Raw genomic sequence first — 19,536 nt, forward strand, 5'->3', positions numbered from 1 at the left:
AAAAATAAAAGTATAAAAATATAATACAAAGTGATCACTTCTATAAAGCAAACATCATCTGTGGATTCTGCATCTGTGAGGATCTTCTGTGTGACTGCCTGGATTCTCATAAGGAAACAGTAATGGCTGAAAACACAGATATTTTGAAATCAGTGGTTAAATTACATTTAACTACTATAAGGCCTGAATTTTATCCAGAGTGTTTTCTGTATCCTCTCTCCCATCCCTTCTAGATACTGCTTTATATTTGTAGCTAGATTAAGGTAGTGTCAAAGTATGATGCTTGCTAAAGATAAAAGTTTTTCTCCATTTACTTAAATTCAGGTACAAACCTTTTTATTCTTAATATTCTTAAGCATTTATACTACCCAATTGCAACTGACTCAGTAGTACTTTTTGATAAGGGGTGATTAATCCTGCCATTTTGCTGAGCATAGTTTGCCATCTACAATATGTGGGAAAACTCTCCTCTTTAATTTCTTACATGTTTCTGATAACCCCTAGGCCATGCTGAGCAAACAAAAGCTTTTATTGCTATCCTTGTGACTCAGCAGTTTCAAGGGTGATTGCCCAAAGGGGTAAACACTTTTAAAATCACAAGAGTCAGCTAGAAAAGAACTTCTGAGACAAAGTAATATTACAAGTATTATTTCAAAGTGGAAATGAAGACAAATCCTTACTGATGCATTAAAAGCCGGATTCAACATTCATTGACATCATATTTTCTGTGATGTCTGTTGTATTTGTGTCAAGATACGGGGGTGGAATTGGTTTTACCAAATATAGGTGTTTACAGTGCAGATACCTAGATTCCCATTGTAGTTGATGGAAAGAAATAAGCTGTTCTTTGGCATAATTGATCTCCTCCTAAAAAAAGCATCTAAATTGACCAGATAAGAAAACTCTCAAAACCCCATCACTTACAAAGAGAGTCTTGAGCAACTAGCTCAGAGATGTCTCCATCTCTGTTGCCCAAATTTTGATGAGAATAATCCCATTCTATGTGCAGAAATCAAATTGTGTTGGTTGGATCTACTTTCACAAGGACAAAAACGTGGAAGTGACCTACTCCTACCACTGTGTACTCCATTCCCTGATGTTATAAAATCCTTCATAAAGTGATCATATTCCAACTTTCTAGCTAATTAGGTTTATGCCCTCACTATTCCAACCAAAAGACTGCTCTAATTCAATTCTGCTTCCCATATTAAACATACATGTATTCACAGTTGGCTAATATCCATCTGTCTTTTGCAAGCACAGTCATTCAACTGAACTATCTCCTTTGAATATTCATCCTTTTTATGTATTTACAGAAAGCATTAATGTCACAAGAACAGCTGGTATCACAGAATCACAGAATTGCATCATCTGTTGTCATGTAATGTGCACTTTTCTTTAATTTTGTGGTCTGACCTATATACCAACTAATTATAGCAATCATTTCTCAAGGTCTTCCAGTTCTTCGAGAGTCTTAATATTTTGTTCTCTGTTTTGTTCTTGCCTATCATAGTGTGTCATCAGACCTTTATTTAAAACTTAAGTTACTAATGATAATGTAAGATCTGCCCAAAGTCTAAGCAGCTTTCCACAAGCGAGCTCAGCACAGATATCCTTTCCTCTCTAGGTACTTTCCTACCTACTTCACTGTCCTTACATTTCCCATTTTTCTTTCTAAATTGACAGTCCCAGGGACTATTACAGCTTTTTTTCTTCTAATCCTAAAGGATGTTTTTGGAGGCATGTCTTGAAGTGTCATATGCTTTTTAGAGGGCCTTATCCACTCTAAAGATGGGGGTTTTTTCATCTATTTACTGTCCACAGAAAAACTTTATTAGCTTAATTGTCTCTTGCCCATATTTTAAGTAAAATTTGTCATATGGAATTACCCAGTCTCTGACTTCTTGAATCTTTGACGTCCATCTTCAGATTTCCTGTAGAAAAAAAACCAACAATAAACCCAAACACAGCACAAAAGCATATGATTCCCCATGAGTGGAGGAATGTTGTGGATAGGATGGAAGCATATTCTGAAACTGTTTAATAATGTTACATGTTACATGTGTTTTGCTGAGTCAGGACCTTATTAAGAACAGTGCAGATGGAATTAACACTACAGACCTCACTGCATATACTGGACTTTTTTGCCAGCTTGCCTTCAGTAGGACAATCAACATAATAGGATATTGAAAAATCAGGTCAAACAAACTTTAAAAAATGAAGCAGGTCTTACTGCACCTATTTTATGGACTTTCTAGGACACACAGAGTGCAGATTTACCTGGTGTCAAATAACAGCCTCACTTGCTAGTGCCCTAAGGAATATGAGTTAAGTGGATCCATGTCCATATAGGGACATATGAGTGTATTTCCATTCATCTCAGTTTATGCCAGCAGGTCTCTAACCTAAACTTTCTTCTAGATGGCAAGGGACAGCAACCCTACAAACACAGAACAACTAATAAACCTTGGGGGGAAAAAAAAAAAAAGAAAAAAAATTTAGCAATTCATTAAAATATAGAAGTTTTGTGAGTTGGTCTTCGGGCTCAGCCTTACTGGTTTGGTCAAGGCATGGACATATAGGAGTCCAAGAAAGAAGTTTGCCCAAAAAACCACATTGGTGTCAAACTTCCCACAGCAGTACTTGGAAGACATAAGACATGGAAGGAATAATATAGGATGTTCCCCAGGATCTCTTGAAAAACAAAGCATAATAAGCACTCCTGAGAGAAATATCTAAGTGAGGACTTTTGATGTTTATTTGCAAAGTTTAATTAAACTGTACTTACTTGAGCTGGGAAATTTCACATCTCTTATATTTGTTTTTCAGGTCACTTGCTTGAAAGACTTTTTGTATCTATAGGAAAAAGAGAAATCTCGAACCAATACAGTAATAAAAATACAACCAATTAGAAACTGCATTCATAGTTTTAATACTAAATAATTTTTCCTTCCCAAATCTAGGCTACAGAAGCAAACTTTTTCCTTGATGTTTCACTGATTTTCACAAATAAGGAATATATTTAGTTCTGACCAAGCTTAGGACCTGAAATATCTAATTTTGGAGAGAGGAAAAAGCCATCAACAGCAGATCATGTTATGGAATTACTGCATCTACCAAATACTCTTGAGTTAACCAGAGACCAATAGGTTCTTACCAACTGTTCAACATCAAAGGCAAGGATTTTAAAATCAGCTGATGATTTGTTTTCCAAAGCAGGAGTGAATGATGTCCCAGAGAGTATTTTAAATGTTCCAATATAGGCATGAGTATTCCCATCTGCTTCAGCTAGATAATGAAAAATATAATTCAGTGGTTTGAATGATATAGAAATAAATGAAAAACATTAGATTTTATTCCACGCAGATTATCAATGCAATAACTTTTAGCTTTCTGTTTTGCTTTGTAATCAGAGATGTTTTGCCTAGTGCTGATTATAAAAAAGTGATGACATTTTTCAATGTTTACAATAGTTGCAACTATAAATATATTTTTATGAATACTATTTGTCCTTGGCTCTCATTACTTTCAATTCTGTTTTAAATGCTGTTTTCCAGCAGCCTTGTGAATAGATAAAGGAGACAATGCTATGATCAGTTATGTTTAACACAAGGGACAAAGATACATAGGAAGAATAATAGTTGTGTGTTCTGGATTAAAAATATTAAGGATTACTACTTCACAATTTCTGTATTACATGCTGTGCACTTTTTATATATATGTACTATGTTTTTGATGGCAGCACTGAAAACACTACTGTCAGACTAGTTAAACTATTTTTGATGTGATCTTTCTTACCAACACATGTATGAAATGCTGGAGGATTTATGAGGAAACTAGATAACTGGTCCTTATTGAAAAGTTAATCTTGATTTTTAATGTGTTACAGCATATGAGGTATGCATAAAACATTTCATTATAAAAATATTTCTTCACTGTGTAACACACTGGAAATTTTCATATAAGACCTGAATTAATGTGGTTGATAGTGATAGAAAATGTCTTTTGCTTACCAGTTACCGTACCAGTGGTATTTTTAGGTTGTTTTTGAAGGCATTAACATACAAAACAAGTTTTAAGACAAAAGCAGATAACTAATAAATGCTATAATAAACAGCTTGTGATGGAAGGCACAGCCTAGTGACACCAATTTGCTACTATTAACTAGTAACAGCAGACTACTTTGAACTTCTTTGAAGACCATTTATCCTTACAACAATTGCAAATCTGTTTAAACAAATGTTTTCAAATAGAAAAGGTATTTTTATATATATATATGTCTAATATAATTTTCAAAAAATGTTTTATAATTATTATTGATATGTTATTAAATTCTTGCCTATTCATCTCCTAAAACCTAAGTCATTAATTTAAAGCAGGTCTCTAGATGCAGTAATACACCATAATTACCTTTAAGCTCATTTTATTTTACTGGAATGTCATAGTATTCTGGTAAGAGGGGAAGAAAATCAGTAGGGACAACAAGTTTTAAAATCTGGAATGAAAACCAATAGCAACTAAAGTAATAAACATGAATATTCTGAAAAAACAGGTTTTTTAAAAATACGGCTTACAGCTACTTTAGCCTTCATGTGCTTCAGTATGAAATAGTTAACTTTTGGTTAACAAAGGCACCAAAAATGTCAATGTATCAGAATTATTTTTTCAGCTACAAAAATCACGATAATGAAAAATATATTTTTTGAACATTTTGCTTAACCTGTTTCCTTCACCCCACTTCAAAATATCATTTTGCTATTAGTGTTGATGGCTCCATAGACCTAAATACATTTTCTTCCAATCAAAAATGTAGATCACAGAAGGATTAGGTTGGAAGAGAGCTCTGGAGGTCATTTGCTCCAACCCCTCTGCTCAAGCAAGGCCACCTACAGCCAGTTGACCAGGACCATGTCCACACAGATTTTGAATATCTCCAAGGATGGAGACTCCAGAATCTCACCAGTCCTTCACTTGACTCTCTCTAGTATCTCCATATCTCTCAAGTACTGGGGAGACCATAACTGGACACAGTACTCCAGGAGTGGCCTTACCAGGGCACAGTTAACATATATCCACCAAATCTTTAACCCAAAATTTCAGTTCCATTTGAAAATCATCCTGCATCAATTTTTAAATTTAGTTTGAGTATCAGTAGCTTGATTCTATCACATTCTGATAATTGGCTAAATATTAAGAATGATTTTAACTTTACATAGGACTGGGAGCTGATTCTAATGCAGAATCTCTCTCACACCAATAAATGACTTTAACATTTTTTTTAGTAAAAATGAAAAGATTCCAAGAGATGTAGAACACCTAAAGCTCCCCACACACTTCAGTGGATTATCAGTATATGTTTCTAAATCAAGCCCCATACATGGAGAAAAAAGCAAAAATTCACAACTTGCCATATTACCTTATCTGGTTGATGAATACAATTGAATAACCAAAGCTTTATAGCTTGGATTGCCTTCTAGGGACCTCTCACAAAGTCTAAACCATGAAAATGATTTTACATGGCTTCAGGACACGCTTCAAGTGCCTGTATTTTTACTTATTTTCTTCACATCAATTTCCAGGGGAGGAGAGCAGGAAAACATAACCCCCCCCTCCAACCCTCCCACCCAGCATTAAAAGCATAGCATGAAATATGAAATATAATTACAATGACAACACCACTGGCTTCAAAGTCTGAACATATATTGAAGAACTCCTGAAAAGGTTAAAGGTTAGCTACTTACCTCGTTCTAACTGCTGGATTGATAACCATGAAAGTACAATCAATCCAACACAGACACACGTAAAAACTGCAAGCAGAGAAGCAAACAAAATTTCATAGTAACTAAGAGGAACATATTTCTTATCAGGTGATTTTTTGAGTTTCATTTCTGTCTCAAAAACTTGTATGAATTAAGGACTGACAAAAGACACAACCTGAAAAGGTGGGTAATAATCCACATGAACAGATATTTATAGGAGATGCTTGTAAACTAATTATACCATAAAACTTTATTGACATAAGATTTTACAACATATTCATGAACAGCCATATTCATGCACAAGATATGCAAATATGAAGAAAAGAAATCTCTTCAGAAAGGAAATGCTTAAGATTATGTCACAGATAAAGAATAAGCAAACCAACAGAAACGTAAGGTTGGTCACCAGATTTGCATTATTTCTTGTCATTTGATATATTTAAGTGAAAATTAATATAAAATACTGCTGTTGGATTTACAGTGTGTATAGGGTTTTTGCTAATTCTTCACAGGTGCAGTTATGAGGACAACAATGAAAGCCATATCTTTCATTATTATGCTTAAGAAGTTACTTTAAAAGTAATTTTATGTAGATAGGAAATGCTGTCAAATGAGTTATTTACTACTTTGCCATAGTTCAACAATGTGTTCAGCACTGAACGGTAATTCAGCAGTAGAAGCTCAAAATAAGACTCTTGTATGACATAACAGTTCTCTGCCCAGTGTTTGAGAACTGGGATATTTGAAAGCCTCTGCAACGCCACTGATCAGATTTAAAGCATTCTATATCACAATGAAAATCTTGGCCTGACATTAGTATACTTGATTTAGTGTATTATCATAACACAGTGAAAGAAATTCATTAACACTTCTGATTATTAACAATAAATATTTACTTAAATGCAAAGTTTTAAAAACAAAATTCAGGGCAATTTAATCAAATTGCCCTTACAGAGCAAGAGTGAACTCAGTCTATATTCTACAACTGGATGAGATCTTTGAGTCATCATGCTAGATGAATTAGAGTAAGAATTGCTTTTGTATATATTGTATGACACACATGTATGAATATAAATGTATTTTTATATATATATTCATGTGCGTATAAGAGCAGACTAAATTTGTACTGCTGAACACTTTGCTGAACTGTGACACAGTAGTATCTCTGTTGCTGTGATTATTCAGCAATAATTTTAATAATCTTCTTTACAAGGGTTTTAAGTTTCTATATTTTTCTGAACGTTCACTCTATCACAGAAGTTCAGAATACCTCTAAACATCTCATTTCGCTCAGTTTTACATGTTAGGTTATTCCACATCTAGCAGATCTAAATAATTATATGATAGTTGTACTGGCACTCAGGTGCCCCGGGGCTGGCCCGGGTCCGCAGTTGGGCGGCTGTGAGGGGAGGCCGGGGCTGCCCCATGCCAGACACAGCCGGTTCCAGCCGGCTCCAACCGACCCACTGCAGGGCACGGCTGAGCCCCACAGACACGATGGCGGCACCTCGGGGAAAGCCTGGGTAAGGAAGGGCAAAACGCTGCCCCACAGCCAGGGGTGAGGGGGAAGGTGTGAGAAACAGCCCTGAGAGCCCTGAGGGGAGAGGGGAGGAGGTGATCCAGGCACCCCAGCAGGGATCCCCTACAGCCCCTGGAGAGACCATGGTGGAGCAGGTATTTCCCTGCAGCCCATGGAGAGATCACTGTGGTGCAGGTATCCACACTGCAGCCATAGAGGACCTCACACTGGAACAGGTGGATATTTCATGAAGGAAATGCAGCCTATGGAGAGCCCAGGATGGAGCAGGTTTATACTGAAAAACTGCAACCCATGGGAAGGATCCACACTGGAGCAGGGGGAAAATGTGAGGAGGAATGAGTGGCAGAGAGGAGCTGCTATAGAGTGACCACAACCCTTCAGTCCCCATCCTCCTGTGCCACTTGGGGATGGCAATAAATTAAATTACTTTTCCCCAAACCAAGGCCTGTGATGGTAATAGGTGAGTGATCTCCCTGTCTTTATCTTGACCCATGAGCTTTCCTTTCCTCACTCCCCCTATCCTATTGAGGAGGGGGAATGAGGAAGTGGCTGGGTGGTCATGTGGCAGCCAGCCAGGGTTAACTCACTGCTGTCATTGGTGCTGCATGAAACAGTACAAGTTTATTCCTAATCAGACATTTTCTGTCACAGATCTGAGGAGTTTTGTGCAGATGGAGATTCCTCTGTCATATTTTGCATAATCTAACTATTTGTATCGTTGACATTATATATCACTACTAAAAGATAAACATTAATACCCACAGATGTCACTGCATTTTAAATTCTGGATTTATGCCCTAATGGTGAAGCAATTAACTGGAAAAGTAAAAGTTGTGGGCATTTACAGTTCAGTTCTTTTACTATCACCTTGCATGTGATAGTCAAGTTGTATATGTGCTCATATACATTGATTACAGTCTGGCCAAGGACATAACTTAGCATGGGTAGTCTCCAGCTGGAGTTGTGACTTCTACAAATGAACTCAGTTGCTAAACAATTCTAGCCGGCAACAAGGTCATGGTAGCAATAATTAATAGGTAAGCCCTAGACACTTAGCTGATAGTAATTAAGAGTGAATTCTTTCATTAATTTGTCTGTAACATGTTATAGTCTGTACTGCTGTGAGCTGCTTAAAAAAGAATGTAAGAACCTATGATTTCCCATATTCATTTGTAAATCTTCAAAATGAGAGGGTCAGACTTCAACACCGTGCCAATGCAAGCAAGCTTACCATTAATCATGAATTATAGAAGCGGAGCCGTTTATGCTGGAAGGGACCTATGAAGGTCATCTGGTCCAACCTCCTGCTCAAGCCAGGGCTAACTGAAATTAGATCAGGTTGTTCAGGGCCATGTCCAGGCAAGATCTGAATACCTCCAAGGTGGAAGACCCCACAACCACTCTGGAAAAACCACCCGTGCCAGCATTAACTACCTGCATAGTGATTTTTTTTTTCCTTATGTCTTACTGAAATTTCAGTTGCTGCAATTTGTGTTTATTGCCTTTTGGGCTTTCACTATGCAATTCTGAGAAGAGTCTGGCTCCATCTTCTCTGCAGTCATCCCTTAGGTAGCTGAGGGCAGCAATTAGACACCCCTACCAGCTTGTCAGCCCCCAGCCACTACTGGTACATAGGGTTATTCCATCTCAGATACAGGACTTTGCACTTGTTGAACTTGGTTGAACTTTTAAGAGGTTTCTGTCAGGCCATTTCTATGTCTCTTAATGACAAGTACATCCTGTAACTGCAACCTTCCCTCTAGCCATTGACTTCACTTACTTGTACTCTTTTATTCCTCATTTAGTTACTTGTCTTCCTGTTCATTCTCCTTCTGCAGTCTTAGCTGTATATTTTTTCTTTTGATTATAATTCTGAAGTTTATTTTTCACTTCCATTTCCTCTATAGATTGATAGGACTAAACTGATGAAACACTGTGATCCATTCAGGAAAAGAGTGAGCATTAACCAATGTTACTACCAAATTAGAGAACTTCCATCTACTACAAGTTGTGAGTATTCACAGGTCATCAACAGCCTGCAGTGCAGAAATTACTCACTGGAGAAAAGAATATAAAATTAAAAATAATAAACCAGATTATTCAATTCTATTGGCAAACAATTTGTAAATAGGAAACTAATGAAATCAGTTGCATATTATTTTCTAAGCTCTAGTTTTATGATACTGCTTGTGAACTGTATGATAAAACAATTATACCATGATTTAAAAATAGCTTAAATGGTACAAAGGCAAATACTCTATTAATGTGTTCAAAGCCAGAGAAATATGGCAACTGATTTAAGTAGTGATAATTGATAATTTTTTAGAATTATCACTAAAGTCATACTAGTGAAATATAAGATTAGGTAATTTTTAAAGAAATAGGTCATTACCATGGTAGAAGCCTAACAGATTCACAATTTACGTCATTTATATTGCATCCACATCTGCAGCTCCACAGGTTTTATAGCCTTATTGGGCTGCTTTTATTCTGTTGTTCAATCAATCTCTCTAGCACAGGGTGAAAAGACTGCTGACATAGAAAGGAGGGGATGTTGTGTTCAGGTAATTCCTCTAATACCCACTCTATCACCAACGTACCTAAAGCCTGACATTCCATTAATAGCTAGCTATCTGGGGGAAAATGTTTTGGTTACCCACACAGACTTGCCCTCCCCTATCAAAGCGAAATGAAAATCAGCTTTCTTACAGAATCTGTTTTCAGATGTGTAAGTGATTCGTCCCTTTTGCTATTCAGACTTCCATAGAGGGAGGCAGAATACCAAATCAATGGATCTGAAGTGAAAGTGGAGAAACAGATTATGAGCTTATTTTTACTATTACATCATAAAGAGAAGTTTAAAAGGGAGCTCATACGAAAGAACAACTTCTCAGTAATGCTATATTTAAAAAATCCAAAACATGCCTATTGATTACCTTTAATTCTTCCAACTGCATGGATGGAGGATGAGGAAGATACGTGGTAGTGGTCAGCCAGCTGTCAAACCTTACATGAAGTGAAAAACATGGACTTTGTTTGCTAAATAAGTTATCAGAATTTTTAGTAGTTAAAAATACAGAATTCTTTGTGTAATCTAGTATTTAATATTGCTTGACTAAAAGTGGCATAATATATATCACTACTGTGCTATTCTCTCTTCAAACATCTTCTCATGCATATTTGACCCAGCAAGACAGCTTGGCAGGGAAGTCATGACAGCAGAGGACTACGTAGTCTTTTTATACACCCTATTTTTACCCATTTCCAGGATAATCCAATTTGGAGGACTTGCTGAATCCTCAGTTTTCTAGGATGGTATTTCTTATCCTGAGGTTCTTAGACAAGATCACAAAATTTTAAAAGTGCATACGGTATTAAAGATGAAACTAATGAGTAATTTTCTCTTCCTTAAATTGGACTCGAGATGATTAAAAAACTATGCCATAGAACACAAAAATGTTAAACAAATTTGGAAAGACCGGTATTTTAGTCAAATGAAAGGTATGAAGGAACAATGTCTCAATTTTTTCCCTGAACTCATACAGTTTTAGCTAATTGAAAAAAACAACCAAAAGCACAAAACCCTCCAAAACCAAACCAAAAAAAACCCCCTTAGTTTCAGGGTCATGTAACAAGTGTAACTGCTCAGAGGCCTAGGTAATGTAGGTCTCCATTCAGCGAAACTATGTCAAAGGTGGGAAGATAGAGAAGGGAACTGGACACTGATAGCTGCCTTCAGTTCTTAAGCATTCCTCAAATTGGGGCTCTATGTATAGACTGAAGTAACAATTGTTGAAAACTCTGAGTTGATGTCTGGTGGATCTCATCACGTTGGAAGATTTACTAGTAGTGGGAAGACCTGCTCATGGAGTCATCTGAGAACGGTGTTTGCTCTAAGACACTATCTAAACCTAAACAGATGGGATGTGTATTGTGCAAAATAGTACAGTAGTGAGTAACTGAATGCAATTAAGTAACTGAATGCAATTTACTTTCTATGGAAGACCATACTGAAACTCTGACAAAGAGTTCTGAGGAGTTTTAGATTCCTATCACATGAGCTAATATCTATGCTGTTTTGTACATTCACAATTTGATTAAATTCTGACTTCCAATAAGCCTATAACACAAAGGGAAAAAAAAAGCATAAAAGCCCCATGGATTTTATACAACCCTTGAAGAGGATTCAGAAATATGGATTAAAATTAACTATTTAATGACGTGATCCAAATGGATTTCTGGGAACTAATCTGTCTCCGTGTTAATCGATCCATATCAGGAAAGTAATTAAAAATGCACTGCTGTCATTAGCAGTTGTAATTATTCAGACTGGCTTGGTGAAAAAAAAATTTGCACAGAAAGCAAAAGTGGAATATATTACCTTTCCCACAATTTGGAGGAAGACCTTTTTTTTTTTTTTTAAAAAAAAGCAACAACAACAACAAAACCCCACAAAAAACCACCAGCACCAACAAAATCATAACTTCCCTTGTTTAAACACATCCAGAAAGATTCCACAGGACAGCATTAATGCTCCCTTCCAGATCAATCAATACCTTGTCTGACTTTGGATAGCTGCAGCTCAACATTCACTTACTTTTCCACCAGTTCCCAACACAGAATGAGAGAATCCTATTTAAGTCAGAATCAAAAAGATGTGTTTCTTAACAGATTGTAGTAAAAAGTGGGGCAGATTATGAGTATTCAGAAAGGAAATCTATGGTGAATCCAGTTTACTTCAGCAGAAGTCATCACAGAGCTAGCAGCTAGCACTGAGAGTAAGGGAAGACTTTCACCTAACTTTAGAGTTCTAATGGTGAGGGGAAGAATTTTCTTCTGGAGGCAGTCAATCCTTCTTCATTGTCTAAAGCAACATCATAAATATTTTAACATAAATGTCTAATTTTTAGGTAGTTAAAATTAGCTGAGCTGAGCATAGCATGATGCCTTTCAGAAAATAAGTTAGTCATATGGAATTAGTCAGCTGGCTTTGCACCCCTAGATGCATGTGCTTCCTTATATTCTCCCTTACTATTAGGAGAAAAAAGGTGTGGATCATGGGATCAAAGTGAAGATAATAACATTCAATAAATAAAACACTAGCTAGTGCAGACTGACAACAGAAGAAAACAAACCAGCATGAACCATCTGAGTAATGAAAAGAGCATGCCAATGCAAAGTTCTCTTTGACAAGTAAATAGAATGAGGCAGGAACAGGTATGGCACAGAGTCTTAACTGATAGCACTGAATGGCAAAATAAGCAGGTAAAAGACAAAGGTCAAGAGGAAGTAGCAACATTATTGCTGCTCTGATTGAATTAATGTAAAAGCCAGTGTGGCGCAGTAGCTGAAAACAGCAGTAAATTTACCACAATGTAATAGTTTCTATGAATAAAAGCAATTACAGCAATATTACTGTGAATATAGATTTCTGCCTTATAGGCCAATATGGAGGCATTGAAAAGAAAATTAAAATGGCAGGGGAATGGTTCTCATCTGTCTTCCTTAGCTTTTATTCAGGATGATAGAATAAATGCAAGCTACTTTTTCTACATTAGACACACAGGTTTTTGTCAGTATGTATTTGTTTCTAAAGAAACTTTGGAATAAAATCTTCATATCTGTTTGCATGTTAATGGGCCACAAAACACAGAAAGGGAAAAGGTCTGAAACAAAGACTTAAGATATGGGCTAGTCTAACATCTTTCCATCCTAGCTATAACCTCTACAAAGTATGGGGGAAAATACTGGGTTTAAATATTCAACAATTGTCATTAAAATTAATTCTCGTCTTTTTGTGTCATCCCCAGCAACCTTTCCCAAGGTTGTCCATGCTAGTTAGCAAACTGTTATCCTTGATACATATTCAAAAATTTGTGTCATTTGTGTCATTGTGCCATTTTTACCACCTTATTGGGGTTATTTCTGGTTAACCACATCAGCCAGAGCAAAAGAAAATCATATACACAGGTCAGACACAGAATACTCAATTTAAAGGAGAAGATAGGAAGAAGTAAATCTGGAATCCTTGGAATTCACTCATATAAATAGTGCACAAATTGTGGAGAGAGCTCAGGCCAAAGAGGCTGTAAAAGAGCACTGTTAAGTGTTTACCTAGTGCTCAATGTGTCAAATGTAAGCATAAGCTTGCTCTCTCTAAATACAAATATTACAAAGTGCTTTGACAGCATGACATTTTTTGATGTAAAAAATACTCTGCACATCCTTCCAAAAACATCCAGTCTCAGTCGGCTTCTTCCCTTTTGAAATTTGTGGTAAAACCTTCAGTAGAAGCTGAGCCTGACTTGTAGAAGAATTACATCAGTGCAGAGTCCTTTGAAAAATCTCACTTTACACCTAACATAGCAGTAGGGCAACAATTATGTGTTTGTTCTGGAAGAAAGGGATGATAAGTAAACTATCATTCTCCATCTTTCAAGATCTCCCAAACAAGACAACACAGATCAAGTTAGATCACTAAATGATTTGATGACTCTTTATTTCTTGTCCTCTGTATTTGACCCACAAAATAACTATTGAACAAAAGATAATTTATATTCTTTTAAACACATGTGGAAAGGCATCCAGATTAGACCTCTGTGGTAATCCATTTAGCTTCTTGCACCTAATTAACTTTTCACATCAGACATTTGCCAAGATGGTGGAGAAATAAAATAAAGAATGTACAATGGGGTTCTTATTTTGAGTTTTTTCATGATAACTTTTTTAACAGTTGCTGACAGATAACACAAAAGGATGAGAAAAATGCCTTTGAATTTTGAAAATGAGGTCAACTAAGCATGTAATTACTTTCTCAAAGGTTCATATAATTGGACTCATCTATTTAAACAGTTCAAATTTTGGTCATTGTGTTTATATTGTTCCTCATTACCCATTGTGAGCGCTACAAAAATAAGACTAACTCTTTTGAAACAATTTAAATGCTCCCAAGATGCTGAATGGTAAAAAGTTTTATAACTCTGTTGTTAAAACTAGTGATGACTTCTTTATTTAATATCTATCCAAAATGGGACAAACTTACCCGATATCAAATACAACAGAACACATGAAATACTAACAATGATATTTGAAATTGTATAGCTTTTTTCTATTACAAGCTTTCAGCCTTGATTTGTCTTTATTTAAAAATCAGAATTGCCACTCAGAAAGCGATGAAAACTGGACATCTGAAACACTAGACTACTCTGCTTGGAAGGATTTTCATATAAATGTAAAACAACTCTGACAGATTTGATATGCTTTGGAGGAAAATAAAAAACAAAAATTGAAAAACATTTGCTGTTTTAAGTCAGTCTGAAATGTGGCAAAAAGTAAAAAATTTATTAGAAACTGACCAAATGGCAATCCTGCCAAAAATCAGGCCTTAAAAAATCCCCTATAGATGAGACCTATATTTCAGATTTCATACAATATTCTTTCCCTTATGGGAAGGGTGGGACAGGGAACAGGAAGGGGATGCTTCAGTATAATTCTGCAAGAAAGAATTTTTAAAGTTTGTAAATATATCAGCATTTTAGGTTGTATTTATATATCTTACTTTTGCTATACAAGTATACAAGAGTTTCAGCATTTCCAACTAACAGATATGTCAATTATTTCAATAGAAATGTTTGAACCCTTAATCACTATACTGCCTATAAACCTCCTGATTTTTCCCAACTTTGCATAAGCAACCCATTTCAAATCAATTTATCTTTAAAAATTTGTCTTATTAAGTACTAGTACTGCAAATGAATTTGATGTTCTTTTTCATTTACATATAGAAATGATAAAAGATTACAGAAGTGGAACCAAGCTGGCAATTCTGTTGATAAAATGAATGTAATTCCCTTTCTCATACCTCTGTCAATTCTTTAAATGGAAAAGTAAACTATTTTCGGTCACAAAATAATCATCTTTAACTTAAAATTCAGATATTAGATTGAGTTGTATATATATTCTAAGGCATTATTGTTAGGGTACAACTATATTGCAAGGTTTTCCTGTTACTACCAACTGAAAAAAAACCCCATATGTGTTTAGAGTTATTGGAGTTATTGTCTTGGGGACAAAAAGATTTTAGCATAATCTGCTATAAACTGACCTCCAAGACTCCTCTCTGGAGGAATAAGAACCCATAGATCTAACAATTTTTTAGAGATTTAGGGTGTCAGGGCAATGCAGATGTAACATTCAGGATCTGTAAATGCTGAATTAGTTGAGTCCCACATCTTTTATAACAACTATTAAGCCCAAGTTTCTATTTTTTTTTCCAGAAGTAGCAAAGACTGATGTAAAAACCATGATGACTCCTTCTAAAAGAACAAGCTTGAAAAATAAATCTGGTTTATTTAAATTTGTTTGATTTTTTTTTTAATGTCTTTAATAAAATATTTTCCTACACTATAACAAAAATCCGACTTTCTTCAATAAGCTTACACTTTCATTTGGGTCACATACTTGTAATAGTATATATACTTTTCTCCCCCCTCCCCCATATTTGTTCTTACTGATTATCTTTGAGACTTTATCTTTGAGATGTAGTTTATCCAAGAGAAAAAGGAGGTCATAAATTCTAAAGTCAAATTGTGTCATCACATGCATGACCTTCAGTGTAGGTAAATGCAAGATCATACATCTAGGGGAAAAAAAAAAAAAACTAAAATATGACTACATGATGATAAAGCTGAGAGTAGAAGTTATAACTCAGGAAAAAGATCCTAGGAGAATTGTTAGCAGTCATCTGAAATTTTCAATTCAGTTCATGGGGGCAGCCAGGAGAACAAAGAAAATATTGAGGGCACCATTAGGAGGGTTAATGGCTACAATAAAGAGGACATCATTAAAACTTAGTTAAATCACTACTTAGAACCCTTGGGCACTCTCATCTTGAGTGTAGCTTCTGCTGAATGGGCAGTTTCCATCCTCTGTATATGAAGAACAACAGAGTAGACTTAGGGAGGGTACAGAGGAGGGCAACTAAATTTATTAGGCTTGGGAGTAACCAGGTTTCTGTACGTTTCCTAAGTGGCATCTCCCACTGAGAGACAGCGCATCCTGTTAATAGGATTGATACCTGGATAGATGAACCATCTGTCTGACAAAGTTGTTCATGCCTTGTGTTTTTTAAAAGCCTACTTTATATATATATATATTGTGTTCCTTAATTTTTTAAATACAAGTTTAGTAATGATCCCAAGTTTACATGTTTATTGAGCCTTCAACAGAATTTGGATTATCCTGACTTGTTGAAGAATGAGAAACATGTTCACCTCTTGTATGGAAAGCTTGATACAACTGCTAAACATGTCAGAACACTACATTTGCCTGGGATGCTTGAGTCTGGTTGCAGTGATCTGGTCCCTTCTTAGTTCCAGAGTGATCTGCTTATGACAGGTGCTCAAAATTTCCTTTCCTGAATGTGACTTTCTTGAAATGAATGCCATCTCTGCAGTACAGTTGAATATGAACAGATTCATACCCAGTGACTCATCTTGACATACAGAGGTACCATCGCTCTTTTGTTGACACCCACACTTCCAAACAGTAGCAAAGAATGACAAAGGTTCAAAGATATCTCTCCAGTAAGATTAGCTACAAGTATTTATAGTATTTTTGATTGGAAAGCATGATGTTATATGTCATGGAATATCTCTCTGGCCAATTTGTCAGCTGATCTGGTTCTGTCCCTGCCTAATTTCTTACTCAACCCCATCCTACTCATTGAGGGGTCAGAATGGGAAAAAGAGAAAACCTCGGCACTGTCCAAGCACTGTTCAGCAACGGCCAAAATATTACTGAGTTAGAAACACTGCTTTAGTTACAAATACAAAACACAGAACCATACAGGCTGCTTTGAAGAGACTTAACTCCACCCAGCTGGATCTGGTACAATAGATAAAAAGAATATTATTTAATCTAATGGTACAATGTACTGAGTAAATAAATAACAATGAAGTAGGTATGATAAACATTACATCTAATACAGTGATATGAAGCCCACACATTGGTGACAGTTGATGACATTGTGGGCACTAAATGACAAGAAAAAAAGAGGAAAAAGATGAGAAGCGATTGTTTTAAGAGTTAACACTACTTAGGTAGTAGGGAATTTTAACCTCCTAGTGAGGAAACTCTTCACTAACAGCTCAGTTCTAAAAAGTTACAAGAAGATATGAATGCCTACATTAACAAATCTCATGGTCAGACCAATACTGTCATGCCAATCTTTCTTTTATAATTTTAAGCACTGATCTAAAACTACCTAAATCTATACAGGGAATCACATAAATTTATAGGATGTAAATTATGAGCTACTTTGCAGTTAGGCTCTTTATTCTGATCTTTTTACCTGTGGAGAGCTCCAATTCAACTCTTTCTGATATCTCTAGTATTTCCTGGACATCTTGCTTCCAGTTAGCCTAGCCTAATGCTGTGTTGGCACAAGATACCTGTTGTATACTTAATGTTGTGGCACTTATATGTGCTAATCTACTATTAATCTACTTCCTTACTCTATTTTACAGTATTTTGCATAAGATAACAGACAGTGTGGAATAACAACGGTAATGTTTGAAGAATATAGTTATACACTGTATAAAAATGATTGCATGATAGAATTTTGTCCATTCTCCTACACTAAAGTCTACTAGGCCTGCAGGGAAAAGTGGTGGCCCAGACCCATATCATTTGATATAAGTCCAGACATTTTGTTATTTCCAGAGTGTTAGATGTGATTTGGTCTGAAAAATGAAATAAGGATTCTTTTGAAGTTAACTTTCCGTATGTCTTATTCTGAATAAGTTCTAAATCAGTTCTATGATACGCAACAAAATAGAGAAAATAACCAAACATTACCAAATATCAGTAACTTCTGAAAAGCAGATGGTTGAAGTGCTTCAGATACTCTTTATTTGTAAAATATATTACTTTTAATGAGTATGTCTGCTTCTTAATTTGTAAACCCTATCAGACTTTAGAGATATTTCGTGAAAATATATGGCTGTGCTACTTAAAATTATTCCACCTTCAAAAATCTCTGAAATTTTAAAGTGTATTTTTTAAGACCCTCTACTGAAAAAACTTGTTTCTGAAGTATATTCCCTATGTCACTTTTCCTTTTTATTTGCTTCTATGTTTTCTTCTTCTGTCCTTTTTTTCCTTTTTGTACTCTGCCATAGTGGACAATGGGCTGGATGTGGGAAAGACAAAATCAAATAACCAAAATTATCATTTCCTAAATCTAAACTTATAAATTTCTTTTCATATTTTACAAAGAATAGCAGCATATTCTTGTATTCTAACTCTGTTTAATTGCTTTGCTTAGTATTTGAAACATTCCTTTTGTTCATTAATTTTAAATATTTATTTGCCAAAGAAATAAGAGTAAACACTGTTAGTAAAGACAGTAGTAAGTTGCATGATTTTAAAATTTAAAAATGCCCAAGACTACAGAGGTTAAATATTTGGATAAAGAACAAAAGGAAGGAAGAAAGAAAAGAAGAAAGGAAGAAAGAAAGGAAAAATGAAAGGAAAAAAGAAGGAAAGGAAGAAAGAAAAAGTACGAAGAAAGGCAGAAAGAAAGGCAGAAAGGCAGAAAGAAAGAAAGAAAGAAAGAAAGAAAGAAAGAAAGAAAGAAAGAAAGAAAGAAAGAAAGAGAAAGAGAAAAAGAGGAAGAAAGGAAGCAGGGAAGGAAGGAAGGAAGGAAGGAAGGAAGGAAGGAAGGAAGGAAGGAAGGAAGGAAGGAAGGAAGGAAGGAAGGAAGGAAGGAAGGAAGGAAGGAAGGGAAGGATGACAGGCATACAACTCCCTGGATCAAATTTCTTCCACAGGAGATCTCTCACTTCTGTAGTCTCAGCTTTGTATCTCCTGAATGAAACAGGATTGTATAGTTCCTTCAAATAGTTAGACAAATTATTTTTGATTTAGGCATTAGGGCTCAAATTAAAACAATACAATTCACAATATTCAGAGGAAAACAATTATTAATTACATTTGCTCTGATCCTAAATTTCTTTAACAAGCACAACACTCCATCTTCAAAGAAGTTTTGGTAAGTCCCTATGCTCTCCTTTTGTGAGAGGAAAAGATCTGAAATTTATAAATCTTAATATTGTGGATGAAGGAAGAATCTTATTTACTTCCTGTTCTCTACAAGGATCCAGAAATTTGGTCTAAATAAAGCTTTCTGTGACTGTGTGTGGAGATGTGTTTTTAACAATCCCGAAAGGAATTTTA

The 19,536-nt window shown here is 35.5% G+C and overlaps 1 protein-coding gene across 1 annotated transcript in view; it reads right to left on the reverse strand.

Annotated features, from left to right (window-relative positions):
* The window catches only part of TMPRSS15 (transmembrane serine protease 15), a 57,910-nt gene extending 52,024 nt beyond the window's left edge, over positions 1 to 5,886 (reverse strand). The window contains exons 1-4 of the mRNA XM_074816707.1: positions 5,742 to 5,886; positions 3,158 to 3,288; positions 2,789 to 2,856; positions 1,890 to 1,934 (exon numbers count right to left, since the gene is read on the reverse strand). Coding sequence (XP_074672808.1) covers positions 1,890 to 1,934; positions 2,789 to 2,856; positions 3,158 to 3,288; positions 5,742 to 5,886 — 389 coding nt within the window. The remainder of the gene's footprint in view (positions 1 to 1,889; positions 1,935 to 2,788; positions 2,857 to 3,157; positions 3,289 to 5,741) is intronic.
* Between the last annotated feature and the right edge of the window lie 13,650 nt (positions 5,887 to 19,536).

The sequence above is a fragment of the Strix aluco genome, chromosome 2 (genome assembly GCF_031877795.1).
Source record: "Strix aluco isolate bStrAlu1 chromosome 2, bStrAlu1.hap1, whole genome shotgun sequence".
Taxonomy (NCBI): Eukaryota; Metazoa; Chordata; class Aves; order Strigiformes; family Strigidae; genus Strix; species Strix aluco.